The sequence below is a fragment of the Equus caballus genome, chromosome 24 (genome assembly GCF_041296265.1).
Source record: "Equus caballus isolate H_3958 breed thoroughbred chromosome 24, TB-T2T, whole genome shotgun sequence".
Lineage (NCBI taxonomy): Eukaryota > Metazoa > Chordata > Mammalia > Perissodactyla > Equidae > Equus > Equus caballus.
Window position 1 is genome coordinate 52,064,044 of NC_091707.1, and position 18,655 is coordinate 52,082,698.

The 18,655-nt window shown below is 38.8% G+C and overlaps 1 protein-coding gene across 8 annotated transcripts in view; it reads left to right on the top strand.

The window, feature by feature from the left end:
• VRK1 (VRK serine/threonine kinase 1) overlaps window positions 1–7,569 on the top strand; it is an 84,348-nt gene extending 76,779 nt beyond the window's left edge. For 2 of the 8 annotated variants that reach the window (XM_023628357.2, XM_070250337.1), the window contains exons 12-14: window positions 2,296–2,383; window positions 3,666–3,737; window positions 7,404–7,569. In XM_023628357.2, the coding sequence (XP_023484125.2) occupies window positions 2,296–2,383; window positions 3,666–3,737; window positions 7,404–7,435 (192 nt within the window). In that variant the 3' untranslated portion in view covers window positions 7,436–7,569. Of the gene's footprint in view, window positions 1–2,292; window positions 2,384–3,665; window positions 3,738–7,403 lie in introns of all 8 variants that reach the window. The other 6 variants (XM_023628356.2, XM_070250336.1, XM_023628359.2 and 3 more) reach the window with 3 other exon arrangements.
• Window positions 7,570–18,655: the final 11,086 nt, after the last annotated feature.

Consider the following 18,655-nt stretch of genomic DNA (forward strand, 5'->3'; position numbering starts at 1 on the left):
GTAACATACTTAGATACTATTAAACTTGCAGGGTTTGTTTTTTTTAAATTGGTCTTAGTCTGTAGATCATTGGCCCTTTCTACCCAGACTACATACATTGTCAGAAAAGTTGGGCGGGAGATACCCAGCTGAAGTGTGGATTAATGAAATTCAGTGCTTTACCTAATGTGTACTGCTTAAAACACAGGTGTTTCTTTTGTTGGTTGAATACTGTCTGATTTTCATTCCTATGTAATTTACCTGCATGGAGATTAAGAAAGCTCCTTTTTATTAAATAAGCTTGAAAACAAGATGAATGCACTAGGTTCTTGGGTAGAATGTATTGGAAGGCTCCCTTTATGATGAGCATTTAAAAACCTGCCCTCCTGAAACTGGAAAATGCATTCTCTCCTGTATGGAAAGCAATATAGTGCTGAAATATTCCTCCTTAATTTTGGTCCGAATGAACAAAAGTGTCTGTGTTTATTCCTGCCTAATGCATCACAAATCTGCTGACATGCTAACCTTGGAGTCTTGGCTGGCGTTAATCAGGCCTGTGCACCGGCAGGAAAGATGTACCTAATGCACTCCATCAGTGCAGTTTGCATATGGAAGTTCTCACAGGGGAGCTGCCCTGTGCCAGCTGAGGGTTACCTGCCCACTGCAGTTATTGTATGTAATTATCGAACCAATCTGTTCAGCCCAGCAGGGTTTAGATGGTAATCATGAAGCAACACTTTGGAAAAGAAAGATGTAAGGCACTCTCCCCTTCTCTCATCAGTTATATGAAGTTACAGATACTCTTACAGCTATTTTTGAGAAGCAATACCTCCATATACAAATCTGCTAAATGATTGCCTTTTAAAGTTCTTAAGGTTTAGTCAAGTTGTTATTTTTGTATATGTGCAGCATTTTCTTTAGGAACATGGTGGGTATCTCTGAGTTCTAGTCTTTCCACAGTCACCTTAAGAATATTTTGAAACAGTGGGATTAATTGTAATACATAGAAAATAACAGTTCTGACCATTTGGAGGCTTTAAGTTACTGTGGTTTGAATAGAGCTGAGCTTTTCCATGTAGTTCTCTCTGGAACAGAACCCATGGTTGTCATTAGCACAAAGAACAGTGTGCTCTCAGCAGGTATTATGTGCTTTTATAGCTGTACACAGAATGGCCTGAAGCAGGGAAAATTCTAGATGAAGTTTAACTTAATGCTAATGGTTAGAAAATATAAACAAGGACGTTCTGTTGCATTGTGAATCAGAAATTTGAGAAGTATCAGATGATTTTCTAAATGATACCGACTTATTTTAGGCAACCTAGAGAAGCTTTGAGTTATAATTTGGTTGTTAACACATTTAAATTTGAGACTACGTGGGATACAGTTATATGAAAAATACAAATTTTTAAATTTATTACTAATGTCCTTCTGTAGTTATGCCTGCATACAGAGATGTTAAGTAATTTAAAGAGTTTACACAGGACCTAACCAGTTAGAAAATGCTGTAGTGATAGAAAGTAATAAAAAGAAATCAAATGACCACTTGGGAAGAATGGATGGTGACAGAATGTCAACATTAACTCCTAAGTGACACTCACTAGAAAAGTAAATAGAAAATAGGAAAGACCTGAGAGGATGGGGAAAATCCAGCCTGTTTTTGAGATTTTAGTAGAGCTAGGTCCTTTTCAGACTCTTCCTTTACAGCAAGATTTATGGCCCTCTTAAACTTTTAATAAAAAATATACCAAAAGAAAACATTTGTTAGAAGTTTGCCATTATTGATTCATGAATAGAATGTTACTACCAATTTATAGAGTATAACCACTGACACAATGTGTGGGACAAGGCATATATTTTCCCATTTATCAAATAGATTTACACCCTCCCACACACACATTGTAAGATGGAAGAGTAAGTATCATTGGCCTGAGTGGTGATATCAAATTTGTAAAACATATGTTTTTAAAAGAGAGTTTCTATGTAATCAGTCCTGATGGTTACAACATGGCTTTCGTTGATGAACTAACTATATGAAGCATAAAAAGTTAGAGGTGGATGTAGCCAACATACCCACCGTCCAGACCAACTGTATAGTTGAAGGTCCTCTTAATCGCATTTTCTTCCATCCCTCACCCCTTCCCTTAAATTACCACTACCCTGAAGTTCTGTATAGTCTTTCTGTATGTTTTGACAAACTCACACATGTATAGATTCATATATATACTAATAGATGGTACGATTGTATATTTACTCATTTGACCGTCAGAGCACATCTCTCTCTCTCTCTCTTTTTTTTTATCTTTTAAATGTAAGAAGAGAAAGAAGGAAATTGAGGGCAGCACAGAATCTACTGTTGAAGATATGGAATGCTCAAATACACAGACAGAGGAGGCCACGCAAACTCGTAAGTTGAACAGTCTTGCTTATTAACTTCTTCCATATATAAATGCAAATTTCATCTCCTTCCACTAGATAAGGAGTTAAAACTTGGGTCATAACATTTTTATGTTATAATAGAATATCATATAAGATGATCTTATATTTGTGTAGTTTGTATCATAGTCTTTTGTACACACATTGTGTTATTTACTGTTCACAATAATCAGGAAGTTGGGAGCTACTCTCATTTTGCAGATATGGAGCCCAAGACACTCAGTGTTTAAATAACAGAGCCGTTGTGAAGGGTTAGATGTAGAGACCAGCACTCTTAACTCCCAGGCCAGTGTCTTTCCATTTCTGCACGCTGATCCACATATGCGTGTCTATACTCTGGGCATGGTAGTGAACGTCAGGAGTCAGGCGGTGAGTACGCGGCTTACTGTAGCTGCCTGATCATTCCCCACAAAGTCTGCCAACTCTTCTTATCTCTCAACGAGGTGGGACCAAGGAATTAAAGCCTCGAATCAGCACTTTTCAAAGCCCTTAAAGCAAAAAGCAAGGAATACAGTCACTTCTTAGATGGCTCGTACATGGTGCTGCAGGCGCTTCCAGTACGGAGTAGGTCCCTAACTGACATTAGCAAAGGCAGCTCTGCAAAGGGCGGAACGAGGTTGAACTGGGGTGTGGTTAGTAAACGCCAGTCCGTGGTATGTAGGCTCACCTGGGGGTGGCTCGGAAGGACGAAGAATGTGTTCCAGATTTCATGAGAGATGATTTACTTGACTCTATGAAGAAAGATGCACTGCTGGCTATAATACCATAATACCATTTTTTCCTTTTTTTTTTTTTTTTTTTTAGATAATCTCTCTTTGTCTGCCTTTGGTTATTTATTATTTTGTCAGTCCTGAAATATTTCTTGATTTCTAATAGGAAAGGCTTATTTTTGGTAAAAATTTCATTGAAGCGTAAGTGCCCTATTGAGTCAGACCAATGATATATTTTACCTACCCTTTGACAAGTGGCACTGGTGCGTGTTTGTGGAAATCGAAAATTTCCCTTTCAAGGAGAATCATCTTTGTCCTGATTTTTTTACCATTTTCTTCATTATATGTTATGGATAGGACATCCCTAGGTTTATCTGAATTTACCCAAGAGAATACTTGGGTCATTTGCAGAGGGAGTGTGTCGCTTCGTTCTGGAGGCTACCGGGTTTGAAGTAGTTCCTCTCTCTTTGCGGCTGCCGTCTTCCATTCCCTCCTCTTTTCTCTTTTTGTCCTCCTCTCCTGTCTTGTTCATTTTGTTATTAGGAAGTGAGGAGTCCCGAGGAGCAGTACATGGAGGCATGTCTGAGCCAGAGGCTAGCAGCAGCAGCTGTGACAGTGAGTGGGAGCAAAATTAAGGAGCATTTATAGAGTAATATGCTTACTTAAAAGAAAAATCCCTTAAATTTTAAAACCAGCGGTGTTAGTTTAGGAAAGGTCCCGCACTGTTTGAGTAAGCTCAATCCCCATTCAGACCACAGCAAATTCACAGCTGGGCGTGGCGACCACTCACGCCTCTCTTGCCTGCTCGGAGGCCATTTGTTACATGAACTTTCCTTAATGAGCAGCAGAGGTATTTGTGTTGATACATAAATGATTTTAAATTCCACTATAATTATGAGAAATGTTTTTTTACCTAAAATTTTAATTTGAGGTCCTTATACTGATGGTTTTTACTGTGAGAAAATATATTAGTCTATGTTTTTGTAATGGCAAGAGAACAGGCTTCATTGCTAATTTAAGGAGAACAATCCCGATTGTTTTTACATAAAAAAAGTGAAAGAACAATCACAGTCTGCCTTAGTCATGCAAACGCCGAATCGCTTTACTTCACACTGTTGATTTTCTGCTGTAATTCACTTCTTCCCTAAAGCAGGAGTCCAGTTAAGCTATTTTACTATCTAAATATTCAAAAATGGGAGAAATAGTACATGATTACCTGAGATGGTAAAATGTTATTGCTTCTAGCAAAAAAAGAAAAAACAAAAACAAAGGTTCATGAAAATGTATGTACTTGTGTTCATCAGTTGAAAATAACTTGAAGGAGAAGGTACATTATTATATTGATTTTTTTTTAAAGAAATATATAGTATAATTCAGTGAATTCTGTGTTTTAGAGCTTTAAGATTTTGTGTCATGAACGTGTTTCAATAATGGTTACCTCTAACAGCAGCTTTAGAAATGTCAGTTTCTTCATTAACAATTTTATTTTCAAACACAATTTATGGTTTACAATATGGTGAGAGATTTTTCTCACTGTGTGATCTTTCAGAATGCTGTGCCTAGCAAAATGGGAGCAACTTTCCTTTAATATCTATTTAGACCATTTTAAAAACGTGTATAATTTTCTTGATACACCTAAACTCATTTTGACTAGTTGGGGGTCTATTGTGTAAGAACACATTCTGAAAGCTTTCAAAATGTGTATTGTGTAGGTTTTCTCAAAGAAAGAGAGGGGGTGACGGGGTGGTTTTCAAGAAGAACAGAGACCTCTAATCCTTTTATTTTTATGCAAGGCGTAATTTTTACCAATTGAGAAAATTTGGTTGTTTGCTGCAAGTAATTTTTTCCCCCACAAAATGATAAGCCTTAAAAAACCATGCATATTCTGGCACTTCAAAACCATGCCAATATTTCAGAATTGTACTAAAAATTAGTTAACGTAGCCATGATATTTATGGCTAGTGTACTTTGTCCCTTCTGTTCATAAAATGGGCAGTACTCAACAGCCTACTCCTGTTGGTGTTATTTTTGAAGTACCTTGGATTTTGTACCATTCTTGAGGATTCTTTGAAGAAAACATGATTTATCTTTAGCTCTTGAATATCTATGGTCTAGTCAAGAAAGAGGTTTTTGTTTTTGTTTTGTTTTGTTTTTGAGGAAGATTAGTCCTGAGCTAACATCCACCCCCGATCCTCTGCTTTTTGCTGAGGAAGATTGGCCTTGAGCTAACATCCGTGCTCACCTTCCTCTATTTTATATGTGGGATGCCTGCCACAACATGGCATTGGTAATCAGTGTGTTGGTTTGCACCCGGGATCCGAACTGGTGAAGCCAGGGCCACCAAAGTGGAATGTGTGCACTTAACAGCTGTGCCACTGGGCCAGCCCCAAGAAAGAGATTTTTTTAAGGGCAACCTACCGAGAAATTTCCCACTTGTCTTTTTTCCTTCTGCAGTATAAAATCACAGAAGAATATCCCAAACGTGTATATTTTATTTTTCAAGTATTAAATTTTAAATATTAGTCTTATGATTGGACCTTTTACCAATAATAGTATATTATGAAAATGAGTATATTTTTTGAAGAGATGAGAAGAGAAATAGATTTTTTTCTACAACAATCAGAATTGATTATTAGGGAAAATATTGAGTTGATACATCCAGCAAAGTCTCAGAGTTGCCTAATACCGATTATATAATAAATTCCGGGGGTGATAACATTTTTAGTTGCAGTGAGAAGCTTTAACTCTAGATTGGATGGGATAAGCAGCAATGGTATTTAAGAGTAAAATGTCAAATTAGGATGTTAATGAGAATAATGCTACTTGAATATACCTAAATTGTTAACTTTAGTGTCCTTCGTAATGTGACTGTAGATTCAAGATTTATCGAAAGGGAAAGGTGCTCTAATTTTGATTATTGACCTTGGTTATGTGATATTCCATTATGCCAGTCTCAGACGATCACAATATTCTCAGTTTTCTCTGCAAAATTAATTTTGAAATTCTTAAAATAAAAACCTGAAAATCTATCATGGGATATTTTTACAAGAAGGCTATATCACACAAATTGAAGAAAAAACTCAGAAGTTTAAACCAACCATAGTATGCATAATGCATGCCAACCATAGTATACATAGGCCGTGGATCATGAATGGCAGAAGAAAAAAGATATTCATATAAGTTTGAAGTTTGCTTTAATTGAAGTGTATGGCAATTGAATTGAACTTGGAAAAATAAAAAACTAATTTTTAAACAGATCTTCCAATTAAGGAACTAAATAAACCTGTAATCAGAAAACCTTTAGAAACTGTTTATTATTAGGTATGTGGTAGATATTTTGTCCTAGATTCTAAGAATGTTTTGTACATTTCAGACAAGAAGTATTGATCTCTGTTGTTTCGTGCCTTCATTGATTAGTTAGGGGCTCCGTGCTGCCCCTCACACTGGTACCGTTGCTCATTCCTGGCAGACGGAAGCGTGAGGCACTGGGAAGGCACACTTCCTTTGCCAGCGCTAGGCAGTCGTGATCAGTCTTCATTGTGTCCACCTGACTCTGCTGTGCTCGAGGTGGAGGTGGAGGTGGAGTTGGGGATGGTGGTTGGGAATGGAATCTCCTTGGTGAAGCGGAACTCCCATGCCCCCAAGAAAGAATCACTGATTTATTCCGACTCAGGAGTAGTTGGATAGGAACTGTCATAAGATAGACCAATATCAGATGTGATGCTTTTCTGGAAGGCTGCTCAGTTGGGATCTGTTTAACTCCTAGTGGAAAACACTGCGTTTTGGAATAGCCCAGTGCTCTCCAGCCTACAGACTATAGGTAACAGGCTTTAAAAAGTGACACATTTAGATTAAAATTTCTTGCTTTTCATAATATGCATAACCTCGTCACTTCCCCCAAGGGATGAATACTTATCTTGCTGCTGTAGTTTACATTAGGAGTTAACGCTTTAAATTGTACACTAAAAATTAGAGGGAGAGAGATTTCAGTACCAGTGTAAATCGGGTCTGTTTGACCAGTGCGAGAGTGCTGATGTAATGTAAGACTGGGAGTCTTTGTTAGCATATTTTTTGACATCGTAAAAAATTGACAGAATTTCCTAAGATTTTCAGGGTACTAACAGTTATGTCTTTGTGTATGAATTTCATCTCCACAAATCATCATAATCAATTAGATTTTTAATATTAATAATAATACATGGAAATACTTATATTTCTGTTCTTCTTTTGCTTTTGTAAATTAATAATTAGTGATTTAAATTTCTTTGTTTTCTCTTTAAGGTTCAAAAACCAGAAAGAGAGTCCAGAAGTAGATCAAAAGCTGTGAACCAGTTTTTCTTTTCTTCCTTTCATTTGATTTTTTCCTTTTTTTCTGTTTTATGTGTTTTTTTTTCATGTGAGTCTTGTGGGGTGGGAGTAACAATAAAGTACCTATGTCTTTGAAAAACATACTTTTTTATTGAAATAAATACTTTGTACAGTTTTTTCGAGGCTAATTTATCAAATTTCAAAATCTTTAGGTTATATTCTTTAAGGTGTCCCATGCTGTGTGTGTTTGAGGTTCTGGAGTATATATAAGAAAAGTTAGTATGACATGTAGCTTTATTTTCTAATAATTGTATATTTCCCAAAATATATAAAATGTTTGACAAAGTGCTTTTAAGGAAATACAGAACTTAAAATAAAGATCTCTTTATGCTTGATACAAATACACAAATTATTGTGGCCCTAAGATTTGGTTTCTATTAATTTTGTTCAGTTCAGCAAGCATTTATTAAGCACTTGCTTTATGAAACAAGAAGTACAAGGAAGGGAAAGGATTATGAAAGAAAAAGCGGAGTAATAAGTATATCTGTGAGAGATAAAATGTATGTATTTGGAAGTTAGATTACATAAGAATTATGTAAGTATGCAAACTATATGATAAGAAAACAGATGATAAATTATCAAGTGGTGGCATGATCAAAGATTTTATGGACTGACTTCCTTTAAGGAAGTCCTATGGGGGAAAAATATGTATCTTATTGTCATTTACAGGTTATTTTTCTTACAAGTTTAATTTTTTGTAGTATATAATATTTGTACAATAAACCAAGCACTTTAGAGTTTTAGTGATTAAAAATTTTTAAATGTGAACTTTTTATACTTGCCTTGGGAACAAAAGCTTGGAATTTAAACATTTATGGACAATTTCAAGATTTACTTTGTTAGCGAAATTGAGATTGGATTGTATTTTCTAAAGGGTGGTACACCTTACCGCTTGTAGCATGTACCATGTTTTAGATGGTGTAGAGACACACTTTTATTCAAGTATTTAAGCATTTATTTTAATGTGTATTCAAAATAGAAGTAGACGTTAAACTGCTGATTTCTCTACTGTTTAGGACAAGCCCAAAGTAGGTATTTCAGTGTTTAAAGAAGCAAGTTGATTTGAAGAAAATATTACATAAATAATAGTACAGGTGGGATGCAGACGTATCAAAAATTGTCAAGCTTCTCCCGAGTGTGAGCAGCTCAGAAGCAACACCAGGCTGTGCCTTTGGGCCCTGACCTGGGTGTGGCGTCGTCTCGGGAAGCACTGTCCCCACAGTGGTCAGATGCTGAAGCACGCAGAGCAGACCTGCGGGCCTTTGAAGGTCCATCCTGCAAACGCTCCTGACGTTCTGGGGCTGTGTGTGTACAGAATCGAGAAGTAGGTTTGGGGCAGACACTCCTCCTATTTTCCGTAGAACGTTGGATTTAGTGCTCATCAGTGTAACGGTCCCAAGTTTATTTGCAACACCTAAATCAACTCTCAAGTTCTGTTTCAAACACATTTGACGCTTAAAATAGGATGAAATGTGTGTGGTGTGTTTTTGTGTATATGCCTAAGCCTTTTTTATTTTTCAAAGCAAAAAAACATAGCCAAACCTGTTGGTTAAATATTAAGAAAACAAATATTTCCTCACATATTGTTTGTAACAAGTGCTGGCGTTTTCTCGAATGTTACTTTATTGGCAGGACTGCAGGATGGGAAACTAGTAGCCATAGTAGCCAGTTGGATGCGTCATCTGCCCCCTTGTTCTGCTCTTCTCTGTTAAATAACCTCCTTGTTATTCGGAGTCAGGATTCTTTTCCTTTCCTTTTTCAGTTCTATAGTTACTGTTTTAATTTTGTGTCATTTTTATTTTCTTTCCAATCCCTGCATTCAGTGGGTTCTGGCGGTCTGTGTTCTCCCTTCACAGTCCAACTTCCCTCTCCACATATTCCCAGCACCATTTTGTCCGGCCTCCTCTGTCACTGTCTGAGGTCCTCGGCGAGCCGAGGTGTTCTGGTGTACTGAGGATCGACTCCTGTGCCAAGTCCTTGTCCTTCACGCAACAGGAGCTGTGTGTGGTCTGCATTTCCAGAAAGGGACAATCTTTGGTAACCAACTAAGCCCGAAAGTGAAATAGCTTCTAGGTGTTCTTCAATAGTGATCTCTTAAGACAAATAAAACGTTAATAGGCCAGAGCTACAAAACCCCAGTTATTTCTTTGAATTACTAAATTGAATGTGTGTATAAAGACGTTAGTTGCTCAGCAATAAATTAGTCATGGAAATATAAATAAATTATATGTATTTATATGTCTGCGTATATATAATTGAGCATGATATGCTTATTTATTCTTTAAAATTCTATTTTTAGTGTTCTGTATTCTAGTTATCAAGGTGTATTAGTAATACGTGGTCATTGTAGAAAATTTAGAATAAAGTGTCAAAAGACAAACTAGCCATATTACTACCCCCACCGGCAACCACTGTTAATGTTTTGACACATTTTCTTCCAGTCTTTTCTGTGCATTTTTATCTTTGAATAATTATCATACTTTTTGTATAAAGCTTTATATTTTACTTTTAAAGCTAACATTAAATACTTTCCATGTTATTACAGATACTTCATAAATATAATTTTTGTTTCCATTATATTTTTTCTTATGGGTTTATGGTACTTTTGTGACCATTTCCTTAATATTGGACATTTGTTTTAAGTATCAGGATATTATAAACAATATTCTTGAATAAAACTGGGCAGAAATCTTGGGTCTACGTGTACAAATATTTCCATAGATTTTTTTTTTTTTTTTTTTTTTTTTTTTTAAAGATTTTATTTTTTCCTTTTTCTCCCCAAAGCCCCCCGGTACATAGTTGTGTATTCTTCGTTGTGGGTTCCTCTAGTTGTGGCATGTGGGACGCTGCCTCAGCGTGGTCTGACGAGCAGTGCCATGTCTGCGCCCAGGATTCGAACCGCCGAAACACTGGGCCGCCTGCAGCGGAGCGCGCGAACTTAACCACTCGGCCACGGGGCCAGCCCCTATTTCCATAGATTTTTGAAAAGGAACCACTGGGTCAAAGACTATAAAAATGGAAGATTATTGTGCATATCATCAACTTGCCTTGAAAAATCTGTCCGTTAACACTTTTCCTAGTGAATCAAAGTGCTCAACTTACATTTTTGTCATCCTTGAGTATTACTAATTTTTATAATTTGATAAGGTAATTTTTTTAATCACTAGTGAAGCTGAGAAATTTTTATTTGTAAACTAATCGTTCTGTGTTCTCCTTGATGTATTTGTTTGTACTGTTTCTAACAATGTTAACCCTGTCATGTTTGTTGCTGACTTTTTCAGTTTATTTTTGTTGATATATTTTTTATTTTTATAAAGTTTAATTTTTATCGTGTTACTCTGTTGATCGTTTTCATTGTAATTTCCATCACTGCTTTAAAATATTCCCCATCCTGGAATCAGAAATATTTACCTTGGCTTTTTCTAGGTTTTTTGTTTTAATGCTTCTAGATTTTAATCCACGTGAGATTTATTTTGGTGTATGTATGCCCTGTAAGGATCACAATGGATTTTCTTCCAAATAGCTAACTGGTGGCTCCAGTACCGTTTGTTAGATAAATTCTCTTCCCCACACCCTTCCACCTGGGTTTGTTTGTGGTGCCTGCTTTATTACTTATCACTTCTTACACCAGGGTCTGTTTCTGGACTGTGCCTTCCATTTCATTGATATGTCTGTGTGTTCTTTTGTCTGCACCACACTGATTTAATTAACGCCATTTAACTTACTTATTGCCCAAACCACATGAACAGAAATCAAAATGAAAGAAAAAATTCACTTACAATCTCACCACCAGTACAAAATTCAAACTCCTGTCCTTTGGCTGTGTTATCTTTTAGTCCTGTTTCATGCCTGCATAATTTTTTGTGGTTATAACGGTTGCGTAAAGTTTTGTGGTTTTCATTTTTTTAAAGTTCTGCAGGTTATTCTGTACCCCCTCATTCATTAAGTTCTACTAGTATAAAGTGTGCAGGACACACTGAAGAAATAATATTAGAAAAGGGTCTTTAGGTAAATACAGGCTCACACCTTGTGTTACTGATTCTGTGCAGTAGACCGCTGACCAGATGGTTCGGCAACTCTGTCAATAAGGTGTTATTTCACAAATAAACTGCGTACCATTTCCACTGTGCTAAAGATGCGTTATTCATATAATGATGATTTTTCTTTTATTATGGCAGTAGCATTTTGAAACTTAGTAGTAGTTCTGAATTTTTCTGATTTTGGCTCATCATGAAGTTACCTGAAAAATTTCTGCATTTAGCAAATTACAGTTTTATTTATGAACCACTGTGAATGATCGAGAAACTCTCCTGTTTTCGACCTCAAGTCCAACATTTGTTAGAAGTCTGAATTACCAAGAGTATGAGTGGAGATGACCTGCAAGATAATCTTTGTGCCCGGAGCTTTAAAGTTGTGAATCCAGAGTTTGGAGGGAAGAGAAGGGGGCGTAGTAGTCTGAAACCTGTTCCTATTTTTCTGTAGGTTGTCTTTCTGCTTCTGATATCTTTTTAGAAGCAAGTGAAAAATGATCACAATTAGGTAAATGAACACTTTGTAACGCCTGGGCTACAGTTTGTTTAAAAACTGAAAAGTTGCCATCTTCAATGTTTTCTTACCTTGACACACAAATCTTAGTACAGAAGTTCACTATGGTCCTTCTTGGTGTAATTCTTGTGTGAGAGATGCCCCTACACATTTTCTCAAACTTTCCTTATGAGGGTCCAATGTATGTTAGTATTAAAAATGAGAATAAAGCAACTAAAGGGTCCACTGGTCTTGAACGCTGGAAAGTTCTGGGGCACATCTCACTGGGAAAGTTAACAGCTGGGAAGTACGTACTGAACCTGTTGGGGTGCCTGGTGAAGAGGGAAGAGAGTAGAAGTTTACTCTTGAACTTTTCTAGATACAGAAATGTGCCTTCAAGATCCTTGAGAAGACCTTTGTGTTCTGGGCATTTTAGTGTCCCCACCCCCCCCCAGAAAAAGCTTTACTCTTTTGTCTTCATTTACTTCATTAACTTGTCTAGAAGGTTTGGTGCATGCGTCAGTTCAGCTGGAGAAGTCTGGCGCACATCCTGATCTGTTTGAGGCTGTGGTTGCAAAGGTATGTGGTCTAGTCCCTGTGCAACACTCCGCTCGCTAGCCCCCTCAAGTTTCTAGTCCAAACAGACGATTGGGAGATAATTAAAAGCTTATGACAAAAATATGTAATTTACCCTACCGTTTATAATTTAAAGAAGGATCATTTCAAGTTTTCTTAAGATACACATACAGTCACAGTGGGCTTTTAAGTTCCTAACTAGGCTTTTGAAAGAAGTCTGTATTCCAGATGCCACAGCCCCCAAATAAGTCGTTGATATGTCATGCAAAGTGTTCAGAAAGCAAAGGTGGCTGAAATTACATCAGAATGGTTTCCAAGGCCCCATCTGTTCTGTAGAGGTCAGAGAAACCACAGCCTGCAAAGACACGATTCGAGGTCAAAAATCCTGAACACCTGCTGTTCCCAATGAACTGTGTGATGCACACAGAAAATGTTTGGAGGGGAGGCTCGAGCTAAGTGAACAGTCAGGATAATACCTGGTTGGTCTTCTAGCAGCAAAATTGGGAGAAATAAACTTTTTTAAATGGTGGATTTTTTCCTTTTTGGTGTTATTGTTGATACCCCTATTTGAATGTAAAGTCCCTAACAAAAGAAGCAAGCTGCCTTTAGACTGCATTTACTGCTCTTGATGACTCCAGTTGTGTGTAAATATTAGAAAACAGCGGGGTCCTGCATTCCAAGAATCACTTGAGCGGTGCCACGAAGACAAGTGTCCTTACTGGTATTGTAGTCATACTCCCGAGCTCTCCCGCTGTTTCTAATCTGTGCGCACAGCCGTGAAAAAACTGGACTGACATTTACAGGCACAGCAGGGAGACACTTGACTAGGGAATGTTAAAGACTCCAGTACCTCCGATTCAAAGTGGCCACCACACATGATAAATCTTCACAGGAGAGCAAGTCTGCACTTCAGCTGATGCGGTAATGAGGGTATCTGTAATGAAGCAAAGAAGGGAGAGCCTTTTTTTCCCTCTAAGCTCAACTTTTTAGCAGTCAGATATTTATGGTTGTCCTTTTCAGACCTAAGTATCTAAAGGGAGAATCTACTTCTGTATAGGCGAAGGATCTTTACCCTAGATCTGTGCTTTTTGGAGGGTCTGTCCCTTCCATCCTCATTCCTCAGTCCCCACTAGGGTTTTGCGAAATGTCCCTCCATGAAATAGCACTTACCCCAACTGTGAATAAAGATAAAATTTCCTGGAATCTGCTCTGACTGGTATGTAAAGGATGGTCAGTTGCTTTCTGACTCGAGTTTGACAGACTCTACTCTGTGTTTTGTCCCAGTGAGCTGCCAGATTTGTATGCCATCATACCAGTAATGCAATTCGGTTTGCTGCACATTGTCTGGTTGACTTCTCAGTTAAGAGTTTCTTTCCCTATGGGAATAAGACTAGACAGACTGTCATTTGCTATTACTAATTCTGCTTAGCATTATCACTGGAGCTTTTTTTGTAATTAGCTATCTTAGTTGGCTCTTAAATTTTAATAGCCAATTGAAGCTACGTTTTAGCCAAGTTCCATATCTAAATTGCATTCAGTCCATTAACAAAGTTGGTTAAAAGGCTATTAAAACAAAAGCCAATATATGGTGGTTTGCACTTACATCTTTGCAGCAGTCACAATGCCAGCCTCCCCCGAGTTCTTTAAAGGAACTTGCTTTCCTTGAACAAAGTTACACAAAAGCTGGACTCTGCTTCCCAGTGACAAGAAATTAATGTTGACAAGATTTTTAGGACCTTAACATATTCACAAATGTCACTGCCTACCCCCTTTCCTTTTGTGAGGGTTCTTTCGGGGTTTGGTTTTAGTTGGTTGGTGTTGATGGAGGGAGGATGAAAGGGGCATTTAATATTCCAACATGAAATTGACGATTTTTGAAAAGTGAATAATTGAAATGATGTTTTTCTCCATTTCAGCTGATCGAAATTATTAGCAAAACCATCTGAGGCACCTTCTGGTAGAATTGTAGTCTTGCTGGGTTTAGTTTGTAAAACATTCTGCCAGACATTAAAAAAAAAAAAAAATTGTAGCTGAGCCAGCACATAGGCTCTGAGCACTCGCTGCCTGATTCCTGATTGATGGTCTCCATTGTTGTTATTTTTTACATGTGGAAGACCGCTTCTAACAGTAACCCCCACCACCCTTTGCAAATTAGTTTATCCTGATTTTACTTTCTGCATTTCGTCTTCCTCCCTCCAGATTGGGACAGTGGGTCTGTTTCACATTTTCAAAGATACTGAATTTCAAAAATTTTTACAATTTGTGAAGCAGGCTGTCAAAAGAAATTAGACGAGTACAGGGTGTGTTCAGTTGACATTTCATCTCTGAATCATTAGAACCCTGGGAATGAAGACGTGGAGAGAAACCAGTAGGCAAGTGGGTCTTGTCACCTTGACTCAGCCGAGTGCATCCGAAGCAGTTACTCGCCCCCACCCTGCCAATTTTGCCAGTGTCTTGTTTTGAAGTGAATAGTTTTTCTACTTCAAAAATACACAGATTTTTAAAAACTCCAAATGGTGGCTTTTTCACTTTCTCCCTTCAGGAGATATTAGGAATTGTAGTTTAATCTTCAATCTTTAAAGCAGTAAGTGGGTTTGAACGCTTTCCATTCCCCAGTGTCTGCCCACCTAGTTACTTTCTCTTACACCCTCAGACGTGCTGTCAGGCTTCAGCTTTGATGGTGCTGTCTTCCCTACCGAAGGCCACCTGCCTGACAAATTCTAGTGAAACCCAGGCATTTATTCTATGTCCTTTTTAAATATGGTTAGAAGCCCACATTCACATGGGATCCTTCATCCGGATTTGCTTCTCCAGGCTTTGGCTAGATGGCAAAGGCGCCATCAATGCAAGTGATGCAAGTGTGGCCTCCTTGACAAAGGCGCAGAGCTTCCCCTGCCTTAGCAAAGGAGCAGAAATGCTGGAGGGCCTCTTTGGTGATTTCTCTTCTCTGCCCGAAGCTGATGAAAGAGGGCAAGAGGGGCCGTTTTATCCAGTGTTAGGTTATATGCAGTAAAATTCATATACTTAAAAATGTATATGTAACTAATTGGCCTTTGATAAAAATAGAACTGGCTTTGAAAGTCACATCACAGGTTCTCTAAGGTCGGGAATTGACGGCTTCTCCCCTGGAAGACCGAAGGCAGGAACAGGGAGCCCACCAGCTGCTGATGGACGACCTTTGTGGGCTTTAAGTGAATGCATTGTATATTGGCCCTCCCCTACCTGGACAGCATTTTAAACTAATTTTTAGGAAATACTCATTTTTCAAATAGGTAATACATTTAAATGGTACCTGATACAAAAGTCAATAGGAATATAGGTAAATAGTGAAAAGTCTTAGATTGCAGATCATGGGCCTCCAAGGAATCTAGATAGACAATAATCCTGTTTTTATTTGTTGCATTAAAAATCGAAAGAATCTATGGTAAACAAATGGAGAACGTTTCCTTTTCCCTTTTCCCAGTCATACTTCCCCTCTCCAGAAATAACAACTGTTACAGGTTTGGATAGCCTTCCAAAGCCACAATATGGGTATCCGTTTGTGTGTGTGTGTGTGTGTCTGTGTGTGTGTGTGTGTGTGTGTGAGAGAGAGAGAGAGAGAGGGCGAAAGAGAATGAAAGCTATTTTTTTTGTATTGCCATTTGTTGGGATAAGGGCTCTAGCCAAGCTACAGGGTCAAATACCAAATTTTAATGTAACTACTCATGATGTTAGGGAATATGTTGTCTCATCATTCAGTCTCAGTTTTACGTCATCGTCTTTGGGATCTCTTGATTCCGTCAATAGGAGAGACTTAGGCCTCGCCTCTCCCCGCTGGAGACAAGTGACTCTGGAGCCCAGCGCCGTCGTCGGGCGCAGATTTTCCAAGCCTCGCCCGTCTGCACAGCAGTCTTCCAGGGTCGCTCCTTCTCCACTGCTCGGGTTCCCTCAGCATCTCTCCTGTGGGGATCACCTGTTTCCTCGTCCAGTGTCCCTCTTTCTTGATTTACTCCTCCTATCTGGTGGAGCACATCCTTCGTTAGTTGCCTGAGAAGAAGCTATGTGGGAGGTAAATGTTTTGAAATCTTTTGTATCTGAAAGTGTCCTTGTTCCACCTTTCCTCTTGACTGATGGTTTGACTCAGAGAGAATTATAGGTCAGTAATAATTTCCCTTCGGTGTTTTGAAGGCGTTACTCTGATACCTTCTAGGTTCCAGCGTTGCTGTTGGGCACACTTGAGTCTTTCTGTTCTCTCTGAAACATATTATTCAGATGTTGGGAATCATAGGCTGATCTTCTAAGCCGTTTTTCCTTCTCCTCATCACCTACTTTTGTCTGTCTTTTTCCCTCTACTTCCTGGGAAATTTCCTCAATATGTTCTTCTGTCTTCTGACTTTTTAGAATTTCCACAGTCATGTTTTTAATTTCCAAGAGCTCTTTGTTCTTCAAGTGTTCTTTTTTTTCTTTTGTTTTTCTTTTTTTTTTCAATATCTTGGTCTTAGTTCATGGGTGCAGGATCTTCTTATATCTCTGAGGATTTAAATTATAATATTTGGAAGCTTTTCCTGCGTAGTCTGTTTCTCCAAGTTACGTTCCCATTTCCTCATCCTGTTTGTTTGGTCTTTGTCCTTCATTTTTGATGGTTTTCTCAAATGTCTGGCACTCCTTGGCTGTCTGTTCATATACAAGCAGGAGCCACCAAAAAGGTGACTGGGAGTTCTGAGTCCGTGTGTGAGGGGGAGGGGTTTGGACCTACCATTTTTTGGCTCCCCTGTGGAGTGACTTGGGTGGGTTGTTTTTAGAAGAACCCCATCTCTTTACCTGGGGTCTTCAGAAAATGGAGCCTGAGCAAAGGCTTGTGTGCAAGAAGTTAATCTGTGAAGGTGATCCCGGAGAGGAGATGTGAGAGACAAGGGAATGGAAACGGCAGAGGGGAGCACAGTGACAGGGTGTGTCATCAAGTTGGCTACAACTGAGAGCAGCCAGCACTCACGTGTTGCAGGACCTTCCAAGGAGCCCAGTGAAATGCATCTCCCAGTCTCCATCCCATCTCCCTTTCTTTGGCTGCCAGCTTTCCCACACTCCTGAGTCGCACCTGTGGAATGTCCACTGTTCCTGGCAGGCATCCCATGCAAATCCCAGAGAGGAAACAGGAGGGGCCCTCAGGTTACGCTCAGGAGCTGGTGAAGGCCTGTGTGGAGTTAGTCACTGTGGCCTGGGCTGGAGTGAGAGAGGATTTGAAGCAATGCACAAGAGGTACCCCACGCACTGCCATGTAGTTATCCTCAGGTCTTTCCTTTTGGACTCGTTGACTTCCCTAGAGAAGCTTCCTTTGCCCAAAGGTTGAATTATGAATGCTAAAGTTAAGAGAACTCCATTGTGTTATAACAAAGATACCATAGACTGGGTTATAAACAACATAAATTTATTTCTTGAAGTTCTGGAGGCTGGAAGGTATGTATGAATAGGAAAAAACAAGTGTGTCTAGGGTTCAGTACTATCCGTGGTTTCAGGCATCCTCCGGGGGTCTTGGAATAAATCCCCCCATGGATAAGGGGGGACTGCTGTAATCTCATTCCTGAGGGCTCCATCCTCATGACTTCCTCTAATCCTAGTTGCCTGCAAAGGCCCCAGCTCCCGATATCATCATATTTAGTGGTAGGGTGCAACATATGACTGGGGAGGGCCACAGACATCCAGTCCATAGCACTCACCCAGTGTATTGACTTTGCCTTGTCTGGATTGTGATTTGATGTCAAGTCTACGAACTCAGATTCCAAAGATTTTCTGTTTTTCCTAAAAGTTTTATAGTTTGGGGTTTTACATTTGTCTGTCATCCATTGAGTTAATTTTTGTGTGAGTTCTGAACTCTAAGTCAAGGTTCAGTTTTTTGCTCTAGATGTCTGGCTGTTCCAGGACCATGTTTTGGAAAGACTGTCCTTCCTCCGCTGAATTGCCTTGGCAGCCCGTTCAGGCCAGAGGACTTTGTCAGTTGTGGGAAGCATTCCTGTGTTTGATTATGTCCTCCCCTCCAACTTCGCTGACGGTTCTGGACCTCTTGGCAGTTACTTCTTGGACCTTTCTCC